Genomic DNA, 18601 nt, shown 5'->3' on the forward strand with positions numbered 1-18601 from the left:
GCATGACAGAGACAGTGCACACATGAGCGGTGGGGGGGGCAGAGGGAGAAGCAGACTCCCCACTGAACAGGGAGCCCCATTTGGGGCTCGATCCTAAGACCCTAGGATCATGATCTGAGCCGAAAGCAGACGCTTAACAACTGAGCCACCCAGGTGCCCCTAGAGGTTTTTGTTAACACCAGTTTTTTTGGTTTTGTTTCTGTTTTTTACCCCCGAGGGAACTCTTATGTGACACACATGTCAGCATCTCCCAGATGACCTCCTCTCGTTCAGGCATCCCCCCACCCCCTCCAGAGGCCGTCCTCACCTGTACAGGTTTCCCAGCAGCCCCTGGGGCAGGCCAAGGCCCCCAAACATCCACAAGGTAGCCTCAGGTCCCTCAACCATGGTGTGCCCCAGGCGGTGTAGGAATCGGCTGGCAGTGTCCTGGGGGTGGAGGTGGGGGACGCGTGGGGTCAGGCTGGGAGTTGGGGCTGAGGGGTGGTCCCAGGGATGGAGGGAAGGGGAGAACCATCCAGGAGGCGGGCAGCATGGCACCTCCATGCAGTGGCACCCACGACTCACGGCTGAGAGGCGGCTGTCCATGAGGGTCTCCCAGACCAGCTGCCCGCCGTCCAGCTTTGTGCCACAGTCGGGGCCCCCGAAGCCCTCAGCACAGATGCACACGCCGAGGCTCTAGGGAAACAGCAGAAGGAGGCTCAGGGAGCCGGCGTACCACCCCCGCCCCCTGTGGATTGCCCGTCCCCCCCATACCTGGTTACAAGTCCCTGCCCCACTGTGGGCATTACAGTTCTCAGGACACAGAGCCATGCGGCAGTGGGGGCCAGCCCAGCCCTGGGGACATCGGCAGAGTCCAGCACCAGCGGCTCCATCCTGAGGCACGCACTCCTGGGGGACCGGGCAGCTCCCAGGGCCCCCTGACCCACAGCGGGCAGAGCCCACAGAAGCGTTGAAGCCCCACGATGAGGAGCCATTGGCCTCCCAGTGCAGCACCAGCAGCCCTGTGTGGGGAGAGGGGCCAGAGGCTTGTGGCCGGGCCGGGCTCCAGGATGCGACTCTATCCCCGGGGTTAGAGAGAATCTGGTGTCACTGGGCAGGGCAGCAAGGCACTCCTTATCATTTAGGATCCGTGCAGCGTTTCACTGTTCCCCCGCACACTGCATACCCTCTCCCTCACCCAACCTATCAAATTCTGATCCCAATCCCATCACCGGCAGCTCGAAACCAAGCTGGACACCCTGCACAGCTCCCTACAACTCAGACATAAAACTGGGTCTCCCTACAAAGAGATTAGCAGTGGGGAAGGGGGCAGGAATTAGATAGAGCATATGTATATAGGGCCTCATTAAAATGATGTTGGAGGGGGGCTGTAGGCTCTCTGACCTCAAGGCGTCCCACTGTCCCAGCTCTAAGCACTCCAGCACAGCAGGCCACCTTCCAGCCTCTCAGGGCCTGGGCACCCACTGCTCACCACCCCCAGGCACACAAAGACCCCTTCAGGCCTCCAGGGAAATATCCCTCCTCGAAAAAGCCCTCCCCGAATCCCCAGACCGGCCAGGTGCCTGCTCCTTCCCACTTCCTCTGTCCCTTAGCAGAGGTGTCCCTGTTCTGACTATAATTTGTTCAGTGCTGTCTGTCCCACACTGCACCCCACCCCTGCCGTGGGTCCCTGAAGGCAGGGCCTGCGTCCCCTTGTTCCCTGCTAAACCCCCGGCACCCAGCTCACGCGTGCCTCACTGGGAGAGCTCCCAACAGTTGAATGAAATGAAATCGAGGGCCCCTCGGTCCTAGCTGGTCCCTGGGGAGGGGGCTGGAGTGGCATGAGACCCCGAGCCGGCCAACTACCTGCCCCAGCCTTGGAGATCTCGCTCATCTATGAGGGAAACAAAAGCATTTCCAAACTCGGGCCCCTCAGCTGCCACAGGTAATGAATCATTTTTATAGCAATTCGCTCAGCTGGAGCCAGTTTCCCAAACCCTCAGCACTGCCGACGCCATGGAGCCTGGTGAGTCTTGGCTGTGGGGTGTCTGGGGCACTGCGGAGTGCGGAGCAGCACTTCCGGCCCCTCCCCATGACATGGCAGGAGCACTCAGGACAGAGCCAAAGGGCCCGAGGGGCAAAATCCCTCCTGGCTGAGAACCACCAGGCTGAGGAGGGGACAAAGGGCCTTCACACGCTACATTCTGTGTCCCACAGAGACTTGTCCCACTCAGCTCTTCTCACCAGACAGGCAGCCAAGCCAGGGCAATCCTCTCTGCCGGCCAGATGTGACAAGGGCCGGCATTAGCCGGCAAGTCGGGGCAGAGTCAGGCTGGGCCTTGAGTGTAAGGGGCAAGGGCTACGCAGCCTCGGACAGGGTCCCACTTTCCCCAGACCCCGTACCCGACAGGGCCTGCACAGTGAGGGGCCTGTCCCGCCGCTGGCCGCAAAAGGCAGCGATGAGGCTGCGGTCCGACTGCACGACCCCAGTGTCCAGGAAGCGCGGGAATCCATCAAAGGCCAGGACGTAGCTCAGCTGGAGGTGGAGGGCACAGAATGAAGGTTTAGGGGACGGTAAGGGTGAGGAAGAGGGACGTGTGCGGTTTGGGAGGAGGAGAAAGAGGAGGAGCTCAAGAGGGGAAGACACTCTGAGCCCGGGAAAATGGGCCGCCTGAAATTTCCGGACAGAAAGTCACACTGCGGCCACCATCCCCCTCCTGTGTTCACAGCAGACACGGCTCATGGATCAGGCACTCTCGCACAGAGCCTCTCTCTCAACACATAGCTCCTGGTGGCCACGACCTACTGGTGGGAGTTGACCCACACAGTACAAATACCAACCACGCCTGGACTGGGGCATGAGAGGCCCAGGAAACAGGTGTGATCTGGGGAATGGGAGGGTCTGGCGGCTCCGGAATGAAGGTCTGTGATCTGAAGAAGACAGCTTAAGGTTTGGAGCATAAAGGAACAGGGATGCGGGGTCAGGGTCCGTCTGCGGATTCGGACTGGGCAGGGGAGACAAGGGCCTGAACCGTGGTGCCCTCGGTACTCACCGTGCAGGGGGTGCTGCTGTCAGGGGAGAAGGTGAGGGTGAGTGGGGGACAGAGGGTCCCGGGGGCACAGGGCTGCAGCAACTCGGTGGCCGAGACAACCCACACACAGTAGGACAGGCCCGGCCCGGCTCTCGCTGCCCCGCCCCCTGGAGGCAGCAGCCCCCCAACCCGGCGTGAGCCCAGAGCCACTGAGGACACATTGGTGAGGAGGGCACGACCCCCACACTCCCGGAAACAGGAGCCACCAGCCCTGGGTAGATAGAGGAGAGAGCAAGAGCGTCAGACTGGTCCCGCCCTGTCCCATCCCATCCTTAACCACCCCCTGGCCCTCCTGGCGGGCCCCTGGCTCACCGAGGGTCCCCGTAGTAGCCAGGGGAGCAGAGCTGGCAGTGGGCACCTTCAGTGTGGTCCTGGCAGAAGCAGAGCCCGCTGAGGTTGTCACAGTGGCCACGGCGCGGGTCTCCATGCCCATTGCACTGGCACGGCCGGCAGCCGCCCGAGCCCGTGGCGTTGCCAAAGCTGCCGGGCCGGCACCGCTCGCAGCGCTCCCCCCACGTCCAGTCTGTGGAGGCCCCGGGCAGGTAGGACGCAGAATCAGGCCAAGGGCAGGAGGAGCCCTACAATGCTCAGCCGATCCCTGACCCCACACAGCTGCTCCAGACCACGGTGACCGGGGGAACCCAGACTGGGGAGGTATTGCACACCCTCAGAGGGGAGACCAAGTCCCCACCAAAGACATGGGTGGCACCGAAACTGTGTGGGGTCCAGAACAGGCCATGGGGCACGGGGAGCGCTAGCTGTAGCTGGGTGGGGGGACCCAGACGCCCAGGCAGAGGAAGGACACTAGAGCCCTGAGGAGGGTCCCTGAGGCCAGCCCCGGGAGTCGGGGAGGAGGCCGCTCACCCTGGCACTCATCACAGAAGCCAGGCCCCCGCCTGCGGCAGTGGCTGTGGAAGTTGCAGCCACAGTCCCGGGAGCAGCGGGGCGCAGGGGGTCCCGGGGCAGGTGTGGGCGGGGGCAGGTCCGACGTCCAGCCCAGGTCACACACGCAGGTGAAGTCGGGGGGACCGCTACACACACCATGACCACAGTCTTCCAGGCACCTGAGGGCATGGCGGGGGAGGGCAAGGCTAGCCGTGGCCGGAGTACCCAAAACACATCCACCTCCCGCCCCAGTCCACCCCCTCCTCCTCTCCACACCAATGCCATCCCAGGCCATCGCCTGTTCTCCCCGCTGCCACCCGTCCCGGACTCTGTGGGCGTCCCGCGTGGTAACTCCTGTCTCTATGGTAACCACATATCCCCTGTCTCTATGGTAACCATGTATCACCACCGGGGATCTGCTCTCTGTGAAAATCCCTTTCAACTCGGTCCTCCTCCATCTCCATGGCAACGCAGAAGACTATGGCCCGCAGTCCAGGAGTGACCCGTCTCCACAGTAACTAGTGTTACAATGGGGACCCTGTCACTCTAATGAGGGCCTAACCCACAAGGTAAAGCCCCCTGACTCACGGGGATGCTGGCTCCCCAGGGAGGCACCCCAGCACCGCAATGGCTTCCTCCCTCCATCTCCACGTGCCCCAGCCCCAGGGCGACATCTCCATGGAAACCCCTCCCTGCTCACGTGCGGTTGCAGTAGGTGACGCCATCACCCTGGTAGCCTCGCTGGCAGTGACACTCATAGCTGAGGGGTGTGTTCAGGCAGCTTGCCCGCAGGTGGCACCGCGCCAGGCCCAGGCGACACTCATCCACATCGGGACAGCGGGCATACGCCCAGCGGGCAGGGAGGGCCACCGACAGCCCCAGGCCCTCCCCAACCCACAGGGAGCAGTTTCCCCCACCCAGTGGTCCTGAGAAGTCTCCCTGGAGGCAGCTGGGGCGGGGGGGGGGGGGGGCAGAGGAGAGGGTGGGAACGGGGAGATGATAAAGAATCGAGAGATCGAGACAGACAGAAAGGGACCAATCAGAGAGAGAAACAGACATTTGAATGTGGACAGAAAGACATAGCAGAAATGAAGGAGAGACAGAGAAACCCAGAGGAGTCAGACAGGAGGAATTGTAACAAGCGAACAGAGGAAGGGAAAGACACACAGGAAAATGGTTAACGGGAGAGGGAAGGAAAGACAGAAACAGAAAGACAAGGAGGAAAGATGAGAAGAAACCAGTCACAGAGACAGGGACAGGGTGGAGATAGAGAAGAGAGAGGGAAAGGGAAGAAACAGAGACAATCAGCCATTAGAATCAGAGCGGGAGAGAGCCCCGCACCCTGCCCACACACCAGCCCTCAGGCCTTGTGGTCCCGGCCTCACCGGCCCAGTGTGGGGTTGTCCTCATTGCCACACCAGCCGCACTCATGGCTCTGCAGACACTCGTGGCAGGTCAGGAAGCGGTCACAGCTCCGGCACCGAGGCTCCGAGTGCACACTGCGGGGCGACAGGTGTGGGTGGGGGTGTCCGAGCCCTACCCCCCGCGAGCCTCACTCCCCTGCCCAAACCGCACCTGTCATCCCAGCCACGGCAGCCCCCATGCGGGTAGCGGGCTAGGTAGGCCGCAAACAAGAAACAGGTGTGCGTGGACTGGCACCAGGCGCACTGGCTGGAGTTGGCAAGACAGTCGTCACAGGTCAGGCGCCTGGGGGTGGGGAGCAGGGCCAGAGTCAAACTGTGCACCAGCTCCCCCAAGCTCCCTACATCCCCACTCTCTGCGCTCAGGTGGCTCACTGGCTGCAGAGCGGGGGACACTCCTCTGGGCTCTTCAGGGCACCCCGACTCCGGCCCCGCCGGCTGCACGCAGCATCCCCTTTGCGGCTGGTGCTCTGATGCCACTCGCAGAAGGGGTCCTGGGGAATTAAAGAAGGAGTTAGAGCCCAGCTTAGCCATCTACCTTGGGCTCCACAAGCAGCTGCTTCCCTCACCTGCCCCACCCCACAGACCACCCCTCCAAGCCCCCTTCCCTCCCCCTGCTGTCTGTCTCTCCGGACTTCCTCCTTCAGCCAATGGCATCCATGGGATCCGCCTTCCTGGCACCCTCTTTTGGGGCAACAGAACCCCTATGTCTGGTCCAGTTGCAGCTGATGGATCCTTAAGCCCCAGACGTAGGCAAGGGGCCACACTCCCACCCCCCTACCCCCAGCCTCCCAGATGGTTCTGAGAACTGGCACAAGACCCAACCAGAGCCAACAAAAGGTGCTTCTGGGACTTCTGCTGAGCTGGGGGCAAGAGGGGGGTGGGGACAGAAAGATGCTCTCTCTCACTTGGGACTTGGGGGTGTTAGGGAGGGGAATGAAAGTCTGGGGCCCTCGTGGTTCCCTTGCCTCTCCCAAGAAGTGAACCTCCAAGGGAAGCGAGGGTATGGGACGGAGGAGGTGGACACCGACGACGCTGTCTAAACCACACACCTAAAGACCTATCTCTGGGCTCTGGGGCCCGACCCCATAAAGACCTCTCCAGTAAAGAGGTGCTAACTGGGGTTTTCTCACCCTTACAAACGGAAGAGTCCTGACTGCCAGGAGCCCACTCTCCAGCCCCTCTCCTTGGCTCCCCACCTGGCTCCCACCTGCAGATCAAGGACAACAGCCCACCTGTCTCCCCCAGCTGCACCCAAGGAACCCCTTGGATCCCGGTGCCAATTCCATGGGGCTTGCCCCTACCCCCCACCCGGTTGCCTAACTCGGCTGCCTTCATCTTGAGACCTCCCCTCCATGGCTTGGCAGGCACCTGAGTGCAGGCATGACAGTCGCGGTGTTCCTCGCAGAGCGGGCAGAGGGCAGGCACCAGCACCAGCAGGGACCCACCGGCCCTGTCGTCCCCGCAGTGGGCCCCGCTCTGGCGTAGGTGGCAGGTGGCGCGGCTCAGGCACCAGCCACAGCCCTGGTCCGCCAAGCAGCCCAGGCAGGAGGAGTAGGAGGAACAGGCTGAAGAGCGGTAGGGCTCCAGGAAGAAGAAGGAGATCTCCTGGGGGAAGGGCTCACGTAAGGGCCGGGGGTCCACCCAGGGTGGGAGCTGAGGGCCGGGGTAGGGGTCAGGGCTGAGCGCTGAACATTTAAGTGTTTGGAGACAAGGTCGAGAATTCAAGCATGTGGAAAGTCAGGATTTAGGAGGAGCAGACAAAAGGGAATCGGGGTTTGAGAGCATCCAGATGAGGGAGCGGAGCACAGAGGGCAGAAGTCAGAGCAAGAGGCTTAAGAGATATGGGCAGGGGGTCAGAATGTGAGATCAGGTCGGAGTCTGAGGGTCAGAGGTTGGTGTCTGGAGGGCTCCGGGTGAGGCCCAGGGAGTAGAAGGTTAGGTCAGGAGAGTTCGAATTTGCGGCCTGGGATTCAGAAAGCTCCAGGGGTCTGAGGCCCGGGCAGAAGTACTCACGCTGCCACCTGGCACGCCAGTCCGGTCCCACAGCAGGGTGAGTTCACTGTGCCCAGGGCCCGCCGAGCCATTGAGCTGGCCCCGGATCTCCACTGCATACTTGTGGCCCCGGCCAGGCAGCGGGAAGAGGCGAGCAGACCCTGGGCGCTGCAGCCGCCTCGTCTCCTTCTCCTGCTGAGCCACCCAGCGCCCCACCTCCTCCTGGGTACAGGTGAGGGACAGATACGGGGGTCAGAACGTTCCAGCTGACCCAACCCCTGAAACCTCCAAGAGCCCCAAACCCACCTCACCTCTGTCCTGGGAAGAGGAAGAGGGCTTCAGAGTTCCTTAGACCCCAAGAACCTCTGAGAACCCTCAACTAACCCCACCACCATCACCCATGGCCTCCTTGGGGGGCGTTTGACTTGGTAACTCAGACCTTCCCCACCTTCTTCAAAATTCCTTCCCAATTCCATTCATAACTGAAAGCCCCAGGGCCCTCCCTCCACTAAGGATATGTCCCATGCCTCTGATTTCTCGCCAGTCCCTCCCTGCACCATATACCCCACCCCCCATATTTGTAACTAACAGCCCCCTGAATGGTCAGGCACCCTCACCATGTTCTCCGTGTCAGGGCCCCGGGCCATCCGAGCCACGACGTGCAGACGCTGGGCCCGGGCCCACACAGCTACATCCTCAGCCCCCGCCCCTCCGGGCCCTCCGGGCAGCAGGGGGTGGATGAAGCCACGGTAGACCAGGGACACGTCGGTCTCTGGGCTAGGCGTCAGTGTGATGGTCGTACTGCGGACGATCAGGACCTGGGCCCGCCGGGGAGGAGGGTATGCGTGAGTGCCTCTCCGAGTGGCCCCACGGTGGCCACGCCCCTCAGGCAAACATCAGAACCAGAAAAGATCAGGCACCCCAACTTCCTTCCCTCTTGCATCAAATGAGAGACCGAAGCCAGGGGCACTCGGAGTCAGGACTCCAACTTGGACAATACATAGCACGGTCCCAGGCCCCCCACTCATCACCTCCTTCATCAAACTCTGGGACCCCGGACCTTTCAAGAGCTTCTTCCCCAACAGTCCACCTTTCCACTTTCCACCAAAGCCCTTAAGAGTCCACGCTATTTTGAAAAGTCCTTGAACTACAGGGTTCAGAGAAATTTCCAAGTTGGTGAACACAGCCCATGCCAGCAAGGGGGTCACACCCTAGCTCTATATGGGGACAGAGCTCCTTTGCTCATGAACCTTCCAGACCTCACCCTATGTAACGTGTTCTTGGTTATATAATAAAAAACCAGCACATGAGGGTTTTTTTTTTTTGTTTTTTTAAAGATTTTATTTATTTATTTGACAGAGAGAGATCACAAGTAGGCAGAGAGAGGGGAAAGGAAGCTGGCTCCCTGCCGAGCAGAAAGCCCGATGCGGGACTCGATCCCAGGACCCTGAGATCATGACGTGAGCCGAAGGCAGCAGCTTAAACCACTGAGCCACCCAGGCGCCCCAGCACATGAGTTTTTTAAAAAACAAAAAAAGAGAATCCAGATCCAACATTCAAAGTGACAGACATACTACATGATTTATTGGCATGCATTTTATAACCATTTTATAATTGCAAAAGAATGGAAGAAGCCAAGTATTCATCAACGAAGGACTACTTAACGAAACTGTAGCACTACAGCTCTAGAATCTAAATGGAGTATTACAAAACTGTAAAAAAAAAAAAAAAATTGAGGGTGTTTCCTAAGTCCTAAAGAAGCTTGCCAGGACGTGTTAAAAAATAGAAGTGGCAGTGTAGTGCAACAGGAATATGACTTTTTGGGGAAGAAAAATAATAATAATTAGGGGTGCCTGGGTGGCTCAGTCATTAAGCATCTGCCTTCAGCTCAGGTCTGATCCCAGGGTCCTGGGATCGAGCTCCACGTCGGGCTCCCTGCTTGGCGGGAAGCCTGCTTCTCCCTCTCCCATTCCCCCGCTTGTGTTCCCTCTCTCGTTCTCTCTGTCAAATAAATAAATAAAATCTTAAAAAAAAAAAAAAAAAAAAGAATTAGAGGCGCCTGGGTGGCTCAGTGGGTTAAAGCCTCTGCCTTCGGCTCAGGTCATGATCCCAGGGTCCTGGGATCGAGCCCCGCATCGGGCTCTCTGCTCAGCAGGGAGCCTGTTTCCTCCTCTCTCTCTCTGCCTGCCTCTCTGCCTACTTGTGATCTGTTTGTCAAATAAATAAAATCTTATGAGGTCAATAAGGAAGATCAAACCCTTGAATGTTAAGGCTTATTAGGCAACCACAAGAGTGGTATAGAACCATCTGAAAAATGAAAACCCCAGGACCACACACCGGGCCCCATCCCCTGGCTCCTCACCTTGTCGGGCTGGGAGGCATTGGGAGGCTGCTGGAAAGTGAGCAGGTGCAAGCCAGGCAGGAAGCTCTGGGTGACGCAGGCCTCCAGGGATGTGACGAAGACAGGCGCAGGCCCCCACCAGCCCACGGTGCCCGAGATCTGCTCCCCTCGGCAGCGGGCCTGCTCTGTGAGGACAGGAGGGGTGCGGGAATGGCGGTCAGTGTGGAGGGCTGCGCCGCCCCCTCCCACACCGCCCTTGCACACTCACCAGGCCGGGGGAGGCAGCTTTCATTATGCACACACCAGCCCAGGGCGCCGGGCCCCCGGGGAGGAGCTGTGGGGCTGCTGAAGGCCAGGCAGGCCTGGCAGTCACCCAGAAGGCGACCCAGGCCCAGGCAGCTGGCGGCTGGACACTGCAGGGAAGGGAGGGAACAGGGGTTACTGTCCACGGGGGCTTCAAGGGGACCTGGGAAGTGCTGCAGGTTCAGGAGTCACGGGGTAGAAAGCAGCAGGCAATCGGAGAAGGGAACTGAAAACGAACTGGAATGAGAAAGATCAAGAGGACAGGACCTAGGGGCTCTGGGGGCAGGGTCTCAAGTTCAAAAGGATCAGGAGGGGCCAGAGGTTCAGGGGTCAGCGGTCAGGAGTGCCAAGCTTCATGTGAAAACAAGTCTCCCAAATGGAAGAAAGTCCTTCTCTACTGGGTTTCGACAGAGAGAGACTGAGGGTCGAGTCTCCGTGCAAGGAGAAAGAGCGCTAGGATGGTCACTCACGGCCCCAGAGGGAGTCCCAGGAGGTGGTGCGGCTTGGCAGGCCCCCTGACACCAGCTGCACTCAGGGTCTCGGGAGCAGACGCTGTGGTCCGTGTACATGGAGCAATAGTCTAAGTGGTACTGCAGAGACACGATGGGGGGGCAGGGGGGGCTCCTCAGACTGGGAGCCTGCTCTCTCATGTCCACCTTGACAATCCCAGGGAACCCCAACTGCTTGACACCTTAAGGACCCCTATCCACTCTGCCCTCAGCCCCAGGGACCCCGAGTCCTCCCAGGCACCCACCCCAACTTGCTCCCTCCTCCCTGGGAACCATGCCTCCTCCCCGTTCCCCCCCACCCCAACCAGCCACCCTCTCCCTATCACCCCAGTGCTCACGTCCGGAGCAGGCGCCTGGAACACAAAGGGAGGCACCTTGTAGGCCATCAAGTCCCCACGGGGCCGGCCACTGTACCCCCCAGCCACCAACAGGACGCTGCCACCAAGCACAGCTGCCACATGTGAGTACCGCCCACTGGGAGGTGCTGCTCGCCCTAGAATACAGACACCCCCCAACCCAAGGACATGAGACTCCGACCAGTCTCCCACACTCATGACTCCCTTGCCCGGAGGACTGTGCCGACTCTCATGCCCCACCCAGTCCAGCCCCCGACTTCCTGCTTCAACTGAACGCGTCCCCACACCACTGCCTGGGGAACCTTTTAATGAGAGGGCCTAATCTTCGTTGTCAGAAAAACCTGGCTTTCATTCCTAGGTCTACCACTTACTTGGGTTCAAATCACGGGTCCAGCTAGCTGTGTGGCACTGAGCAAGAGATGCAACTTTTCTTAATCTTGGTTTCCTCCTCTAGAAATGGACCATCTTCCTGCCCTCGGGGAGCCATGAGGCAAGGCCGCAGGACTCTCACCTGGTTTTGTCTGGCACCAGCCTCCCATCCTGGGACAGCCTTTGATCGTCCTCTGGAAAACTACCCTTTCCCATCACAGTCCACAGGTCGAGTTGAGCTAACCCAGCCTCTAGCGGTACTGAGGCGTAGCCCAGGCCTGTCATGTCAGGGACTCATTCAGGAATAGGACCCGATTCCTTCGATTTTGGGGGAAAAGGCATGTGCTTCCTCCCTCTGGGCCTTTTAAAGGGGTAGGATACAGGCCCAGGGCTGCTGGTGACCATTTGCAAAAGACAAACCTGCCACAGACTGAAGCGAACTTGAATGAGAACTAGCTGATACCATGCTGTGAACTCCCAGACCCAGGCCAGACTGAAGCCAGCTGTCACTCAAGTGAGCCAAGAAACTTGGTTTTGCTCAAGCTGGTTGGGATGGAGCCTGTCACTCAGAAATAAGAGTCCTAAGTGATGGGTAAGTGGTCAGTGACCAGCAGAAGAGCCTTGGACTCGAGGCCTTGAATGCCAGGCCAAGGTTTTATTCCTGATGGTCAAACAGGGTTCCATGGGGAACCCTTCGCTCAGCCTACCCCTTAAATGTCAATGTCCCTTCCTTATGCCTTTCTCTGTCCTTGCTCTTCTGTCCAGTGGAGCAGGGAGAGGAGATGGGTCTCCTGGAAGTCCACAGCACCCTGAAATGATATGCCCGGTTTGTGTGTACAAGTGTCTTTCCGAGCTCACCGCCTGTGGCTTCCTTCTGATTCTCCAAGCAGTCTGATTTAATGAGTTTGAAAGGTTCTCCCACACCCCCTTCTTAGCAAGCCCTTGGGCCCTGAGGCAGGATTGTGACACCTTCATAAAGTCGACATACTGAGCCCTTGGCCAGGCAGTCTTCCTTCTTCGTGCCATCTCAACTGGCTCTCACGACAGCCCAGTGGTTTAAGTGCTACTGTCATTCCCATTTTACAGATGGGCAAGTTGAGGCACAGAGATTAAATGATATTTTTGTACAGATGGTTGCTTGGGGCAAGCCATCCTGGTTCTGCCACTTGTCCACTCTATGACCTTGAAAAGGTCAAACGTAGGTGGTTCCCTGGGGCAGCTGGAAACCGACAAAAGCTGGCTGGAGCCTAGACCAGTGCTGTGGGGCCGGCCTCCCATCTCCATGGCAACAGTGGCCCCACGCTGCCCCCAGCACAGGCTGGCCTCCAGAGCCCAGCTCCAACAGGACATCTGGCTCATCCTACGAGCACCAACATGGTTCCTGCCCAAAGCCCAGATTCACTCAGGGAGGTGTGACTCTCAGAAAAACAGAGGGGGCCACTCACCCTCAGGGGTTCCTGGGGGGGCAAGCTCGGCCCCCGATACCCACTGATGACAGCCGAGGTGGTAGAAGAAGATGCCATCTTCATAGCACTTCTCCTCCTGGTAATGGGTGTGCACGTTGCCCCCTGGGAAAGGAGGAAAGGGGCACAGCTGGCAAGCCTGGCGAAGGTGGGGACCCCCAGGCAGGGAGCCTCAGCTCAGTGTGGGCGTGGGGACCTGGTAGGCAGGCAGGCACGTGGGACCAGGGAGCCTCCTCACCATAGACCACCATGTAGTTCCCCAGGACACTAGCTGTGTGGAAGGCTCTCTCCCGCGGGCCCTGAAGCCCATCCCGGCCCTTCAGGGTGGTCCACACGCGCCGATCCACATGGAAGAGCTCGGTGGAGTTCACCCGCACAGAGAACCTATCGGGAGGGGCAGAGGGGGGCCTCAGGGCAGGAAGGGCTTCTCTCCCTTCTCCAGGCTCTCAAGAGCCCCATGATTGGTCAGGGTAAGACTGGCGTGATGGGGTTTATGTCCCCACCCGCCTCCCAGTGGACAGGACCCGGGTCTGGCTCATCCCTGGGTTCTATACATCATCTAGCCAGGGCTGGCCTTGACCCAGCAGGGCGTAGATGAGTGGACAGATGGGTGGGAGAACATGGGAAGTGGCCAAGAGACTGAATGAAGGGTTAGAGATTCAGTGAGCAGATGAGCAAATAAAAGAAAGAGTGAACTAGGGAATGACCTAAGGAAGGAAGGCCCGGATGACTGTAAAAGTCCATCAATGGGCAAAGACCACTAAAGACTGAAAACCCAGGTGACCGGGCCAGGCTTGGCCCTGCAGAGCAGGTCACTCACCGGGCGGTGGAGGGCCGGTGTCCACCGTGAACCAGCAGGGTGCGTGAGGGCGCGTGGAACACCATGGAGTGGCCAGTGGCGGCAGGGGGCCGCCCGCCGGCCGGAATCACCTGCTCCCAGTAGCCTCCGCTGGTGCCATCGAGGCGGAAACGGAAGAGGCCAGAGGAGAAGAGGTCGTGCTGCGTGCGGCCACCGGACACATAGAGCCAGACATCATCCACCAGGGCAGCTGCGTGACCTGCCAGGCCTGATGGCCCTGAGGAACCCAAGGCAGGTGGTGCAAGGAGCTCCCAGTGGCCCCCGCCCAGCGGGCTAAAGGCCCACACGTCACTGGTGAGGGAGCCATCAGCCAGCTCGCCGCCCATGAGCACCAGGGAGCCGGCCCAGGCCACAGCCACGTGGGAGTGCCGGGCAGCCTGTGGGCAAGAGACCGGGAGACAGAATGGTGACACAGAGTGACAAGAGAGCCAGCCAGAGAGAGAGAGATGTAGAGACAGAGACACAGAGAAAAACAGAGATACACAAAGAGAGAAAGGAAAACAGACCCAGCAAGACAGACACAAGCAAAGAAAAACAAATTAAAAAAAAAAAAAGGAGGCTGGGGGGTAGGGATAGGGGATAGGGATAGCGGAAACGCCAGAGAAAAGCAGAGGAAGAGACAGACCGATAGACAGCCCAGAGGAGACACAGAGACCAAGAGAGAGCAGAAGACCAACAGGCAGAAACAAAAATGGAGAGAGAAACCAAGAGAAAGAGACAGGAGATTCACAGAAGAGTAAGATGCAAAAAAGGAGATACAGGAAGCAAAAAGAAAGCCAAATGTAGAAAAGCGGCACTGGGAGGACGACGTGGGCCTGTATCAAGCAGCAAGGCTGAGGGTGTAGGGGGTGTGGGGTCGCTCTAGGGGGCCCTAGCTGGGGCTGCCGGAGTGGACAGGCGCCTCCGAGCGGGGTGGGGGTCGGGCGGCCTGGGTGTGGGGGGGCAGCGGGAATTCGTACCGGGGCAGGACTCAGGTCCCAGCGCTCCCAGGTGTTGGCAGAGAAGTTGTATAGGACCAGGTCCCCCAGGGCTCTGTTGAGGTCCTGGCCTGTTGAGGGACAGACGGGCTCAGGCCCTGGCCACAGGCTGCCAGACCCCAGACGTGTGCCCCATCAGCTCACCTCCAAAAACGGCCAGCAGCCCCGGTGGGGACAGGAAGGCACCAGCTGCCCCGATCCGAGCCGAGAAGGCGGGGTCCTCGGCACTCACGTTGTGCCACCAGCCAGCCCCCTGGTTCTCCCATAGGTGCAGGTCACAGGCGCGTCCCAGGAAGCCAGGCTCACAGCGGCATGGTCCCAGGGGCTGGAGGGGGACGGGCACACAAAGGCAGGGATGGAGAGAGAAAGGGGGAGGAGAGACGAAGCCAGGGGGAGACACATGGGACCGAAAGGGAGAAGGAAAAAGGTGGACAGGAAAGGAGAGATGGAGTAACAGCCAGGAAGGAGACAGGCCAACAGACAGAGGAAAAAAGGGACATAGAGACACAACCAGAGAGAAGCAGAGAGGTAGAAAAATGCAGACAGACCATCCAAAAAAGGGAATGGGAAAGACAGACGGCCCCAGGGAGAAAAATGAGGATAGACAGCAAGAGAGACTGGAGGAGAAGGCAGCAGTGAGGGCAAAGGTCAGCCTAGGCTGGACGACCTCAGTCTGGGGAGGTGAAGGCAGGAGAGCTCAAGATGTGATCCAGTCCCGAAGCTGGGTGTGCACGGCTGAGGCCCAAGGTCAGTGGTCAGCGGGCAGAAGTCAGGGCTGGGGGCCCAAGGCCAGAAAAAGTGACTGGGTGGGATGATGGAGTCAGGCGGGCAAGGGGAAGGCAGGTGGGTTCACCGGCGAAAGGTAGGTTACAGGCAGGAAGGGTGGACGCAGGCACAGGAGGGGTCCCAGATGAAGGTGGGGTGGGGCTGGAGGGCAGATGGGAGTGGGCTCTGGGAGGAGAGGGGAGTCCTAAGCGGGATGGCTGTCCTGGAAGGGGCCAGGGAGTTTCAGGCAGGGGCACATGGAGCAGTAGGTGTGGTCACCTGGGCGCGGGGGACACACAGCTGGGGACAGGCTCACCGAGGCGCAGGTGCCATGGCTGCCGCAGTAGGCTGAACACTCCTGCAGGCTGCAGTCAGGGCCCCCCCAGCCAGGCTCGCAGGCGCATACCCCAGGGGCCCGGCACTGCCCACGGCCGTTGCAGCCCCCAGGGCACAGAGAGAAGCGGAAGGAGGCATTGAAGCCCAGAAGGTTGTAGTTGGCATCGCTGAAAAGATGCAGCAGCATCTGCAGGCAGAAGATGGGCACGGCTGCGGGGGTTCCGGGGACTGGACTGGGAGGGTGGGCTGCTCCCATCCCCACCCCACCGGGCGCGTCCCTGCCTCCTTTCTTGGTCTCTCTCCACCCTTCTTTGCTGCCTACTCTCTCTTGCTGGGTCTCTGCCCCTCCCCCTCTTTTGTTTTCTTCTGTGTATCGACACCCCCTTCCTCCAAACTCCACCCAGACCTCCAGCCAGAGACCCCCACCAACCGGCCCCACCAACCTTGCCTGAGGAGGCCTCGATGGGTGGAGGCCGAGTGCTCCCACTCAGACTGGCAAGCAGGGGCCCTCGGGGAGAGTCCCCGTCATACACGAACAGGTAGTCGTAAGTGCATTCCGTGTCCAGGAAAAGGAAGTCCAGCAGGATCCGGTGCTGGGGACTTGGGGCTGGGCAGGGAGAGGAGTGGGTGCTGGGCTCAGATGTGGACCCTCTTCCCGTGCCTCCATGTACCCCATCCCAAAATACCAAGGCCTGCCTGGTGATGTTGGAGGTCCGAAGGTAAGTCAGACCTGAGCCCTGCCTTCGAGGGGCTCCCTGGTCTCAACAGCCCGGGGAGATCAGAGCAGTGACAGCCATAGAGATGGGGGCCATAGAAGGAATTACAGTGTCAGCCCCAGAAAGGACTCCTGAGACCAGGCTGAACACCTCCCACCACTCCGGCGGCCAAGCTGAAGGGCCCCAGAAAGAACCCCACCCCGGGGGTCACACAGAGCTGTGAGCCTTCGACACCAAGACTGAGGGGCAGGGAAGAGGCCAGTTTCTGCCCCCTGCATGGACCAAACCTTGGAGTACCACAGCTCCTCTCCCCTCCTCCCCAGGTCTCCGCTCAGCTTCTTGTAGTAGCTAAAGGCACTGACTTGAGCCAGCCTGCCTGGGCTCATATCCTGGCTCTGTCACTTATTAGCTACTAGCTGTGTGGCCTCAGGCAAGTCTCCTAACCATTCTGGACCTGTTTCTTCATCTGGAAAGTGGAGCTGTAACAGTCCTAAGGTTGACTTCTTGGTCTCTCCTCCCATCAAGAGGAGAGGGCTGATTCCTCGCCCCTTGCACCTTGGGAAGACCCTCAAAAAGACTATCGTGACCAACACAGAGCAGCAAAGCGGACATTCTGGCCCTTGCACAGCTGGATCAGAGAAGCCTCGAAGCTTCTACCTGGACATCCTAGAATGCTCCTTCTCAGAACACAGCTGTCAAGCTCCGAAAAGCCAAAGCCACATGCGGTGGGGGGAGGGGCGGGTGCCGGCACCCCACCTGATGGCCCAGCTGAGCCTCCAGCTGAGCCTCCAGCTGACAGCCAGCAACCACCAGCCCCACGGAGCATTCATGGACGTCTGGCCCAGGTGAGTGTTCAGATGACCGCAGTCCCAGCAGACATCCAGCTATGACCACGGGAGAGGCCTAGCCCTCCGTAACTCCCGTCCCACATCTCACACTGGGGGCTCGGGAAACTAGACCTGGGTTCCTGCTCCTCTCCTGAGCTGCTGGGGGACCCTGGGCCAGCCCCTTCCCCGATGTCCCTCAGCACACTCCCCTGCGTACTAGAGATGCTCACACACGACTCATTAGCCGTGTGATCTTGGGCTGGTTCCATGGGCTCTCTGAGCCTCGGTTTCCTTGCGTGAAATGGAGATACTCCCCCCACCCACCAAGGCTGATGGGAAGATTCAAGATGACGACTCCCAGGCCTCGCTGTCTCTTCCCAGGCTCACTGATTCAGCCTCCTCCCTGGCCTCCTGTCTTGCCCTGATAAGGGTCCCTGAGAGATGTCCCCACTTGGCATCTGGCCCTGACCCTACCCTGTTCAAAAGCCCTCCATGGCTGGGACACCTGGGTGGCTTAGTTGTTATGTGTCTGACTCTTCATTTCAGCTCACGTCATGACCTCAGCTAAGCATGGGCCTGCTTAAAGATTCTCTCTCTCTGGTTCAGCTCTTGGTTTTGGCACCAAAAAAAAACAAACAAAAAAAAGATTCTCTCTCCCTCTGCCCCTCCTTCTCCCACACTTGCTCACATGCTCTCTTAAAAAATAAATAAATAAAATAAGGCCCACCATGGCTCCCCACCATCTCCAGGACAAAGCCCAGCTCCCTAACCTGGAGTCTGAAGTCTCATTTGTCTCACGTCAGCCTACTCCTTGCAACTCCATCAGGAGCTGGGCCTTTGCACAAGCCTCTCTTTCTGGAGCACCTACTCCCTTGGTAAGAGCAAACTCCTCCAGGATGCCTTCCCTGATGACCCCCCCCCAACACCGCTAGGTTAGGTGCCCATCTTGGGGGCTCTCACTTTCCATTATGACCTTCATTTCTCTGCACCAGGACCACCTATGTCTGGGTCTGTCTCCTCTGCAGCCAAGGAGGCCCATGGGGCAGGGCTTAGGCCTAACTCATCTTGGGGTCCCTCCCTGACATTAACCAGCACAGTGCCTACCACTGAGTGAGGGCTCAAGAAATGATGGGTGAAGGACTGAAGAACCACACAAAAGAAAGAATACTGAAGGGCACCTGGGTGGCTCTGTTGGTTAAGCCACTGCCTTTGGCTCAGGTCATGATCCCAGAGTCCTGGGATCGAGTCCCATATGGGGCTTTCCCTGCTCTGCAGGGAGCCTACCTCCTCCTCTCCCTCAGCCTCTCCTCCCGCTTATGCTCTCTCTCTGTCAAATAAATAAATAAAATCTAAAAAAAAAAAAGAAAGAAAGAAAGAATACTGAAGTTGGCAGCTCTCCCTCCAGAGT

At 59.2% G+C, this 18601-nt stretch overlaps 1 protein-coding gene across 1 annotated transcript in view; it reads right to left on the reverse strand.

The window, feature by feature from the left end:
- The window catches only part of MEGF8 (multiple EGF like domains 8), a 37962-nt gene that overhangs the window by 15400 nt on the left and 3961 nt on the right, over positions 1 to 18601 (reverse strand). The window contains exons 2-26 of the mRNA XM_045987570.1: positions 16094 to 16257; positions 15631 to 15837; positions 14694 to 14874; positions 14532 to 14620; positions 13534 to 13949; positions 12952 to 13097; positions 12696 to 12818; positions 10864 to 11018; positions 10487 to 10606; positions 9982 to 10126; positions 9735 to 9898; positions 7990 to 8190; positions 7394 to 7594; positions 6749 to 6985; positions 5753 to 5871; positions 5532 to 5663; positions 5342 to 5455; positions 4657 to 4905; positions 3936 to 4135; positions 3384 to 3594; positions 3033 to 3282; positions 2383 to 2515; positions 754 to 1001; positions 565 to 675; positions 308 to 426 (exon numbers count right to left, since the gene is read on the reverse strand). Of these exons, the coding sequence (XP_045843526.1) occupies positions 308 to 426; positions 565 to 675; positions 754 to 1001; positions 2383 to 2515; positions 3033 to 3282; positions 3384 to 3594; positions 3936 to 4135; positions 4657 to 4905; positions 5342 to 5455; positions 5532 to 5663; positions 5753 to 5871; positions 6749 to 6985; positions 7394 to 7594; positions 7990 to 8190; positions 9735 to 9898; positions 9982 to 10126; positions 10487 to 10606; positions 10864 to 11018; positions 12696 to 12818; positions 12952 to 13097; positions 13534 to 13949; positions 14532 to 14620; positions 14694 to 14874; positions 15631 to 15837; positions 16094 to 16257 (4435 nt within the window). The remainder of the gene's footprint in view (positions 1 to 307; positions 427 to 564; positions 676 to 753; positions 1002 to 2382; positions 2516 to 3032; positions 3283 to 3383; positions 3595 to 3935; positions 4136 to 4656; positions 4906 to 5341; positions 5456 to 5531; positions 5664 to 5752; positions 5872 to 6748; positions 6986 to 7393; positions 7595 to 7989; positions 8191 to 9734; positions 9899 to 9981; positions 10127 to 10486; positions 10607 to 10863; positions 11019 to 12695; positions 12819 to 12951; positions 13098 to 13533; positions 13950 to 14531; positions 14621 to 14693; positions 14875 to 15630; positions 15838 to 16093; positions 16258 to 18601) is intronic.

This window comes from Meles meles, chromosome 19, assembly GCF_922984935.1.
Source record: "Meles meles chromosome 19, mMelMel3.1 paternal haplotype, whole genome shotgun sequence".
NCBI classification, from domain to species: Eukaryota; Metazoa; Chordata; class Mammalia; order Carnivora; family Mustelidae; genus Meles; species Meles meles.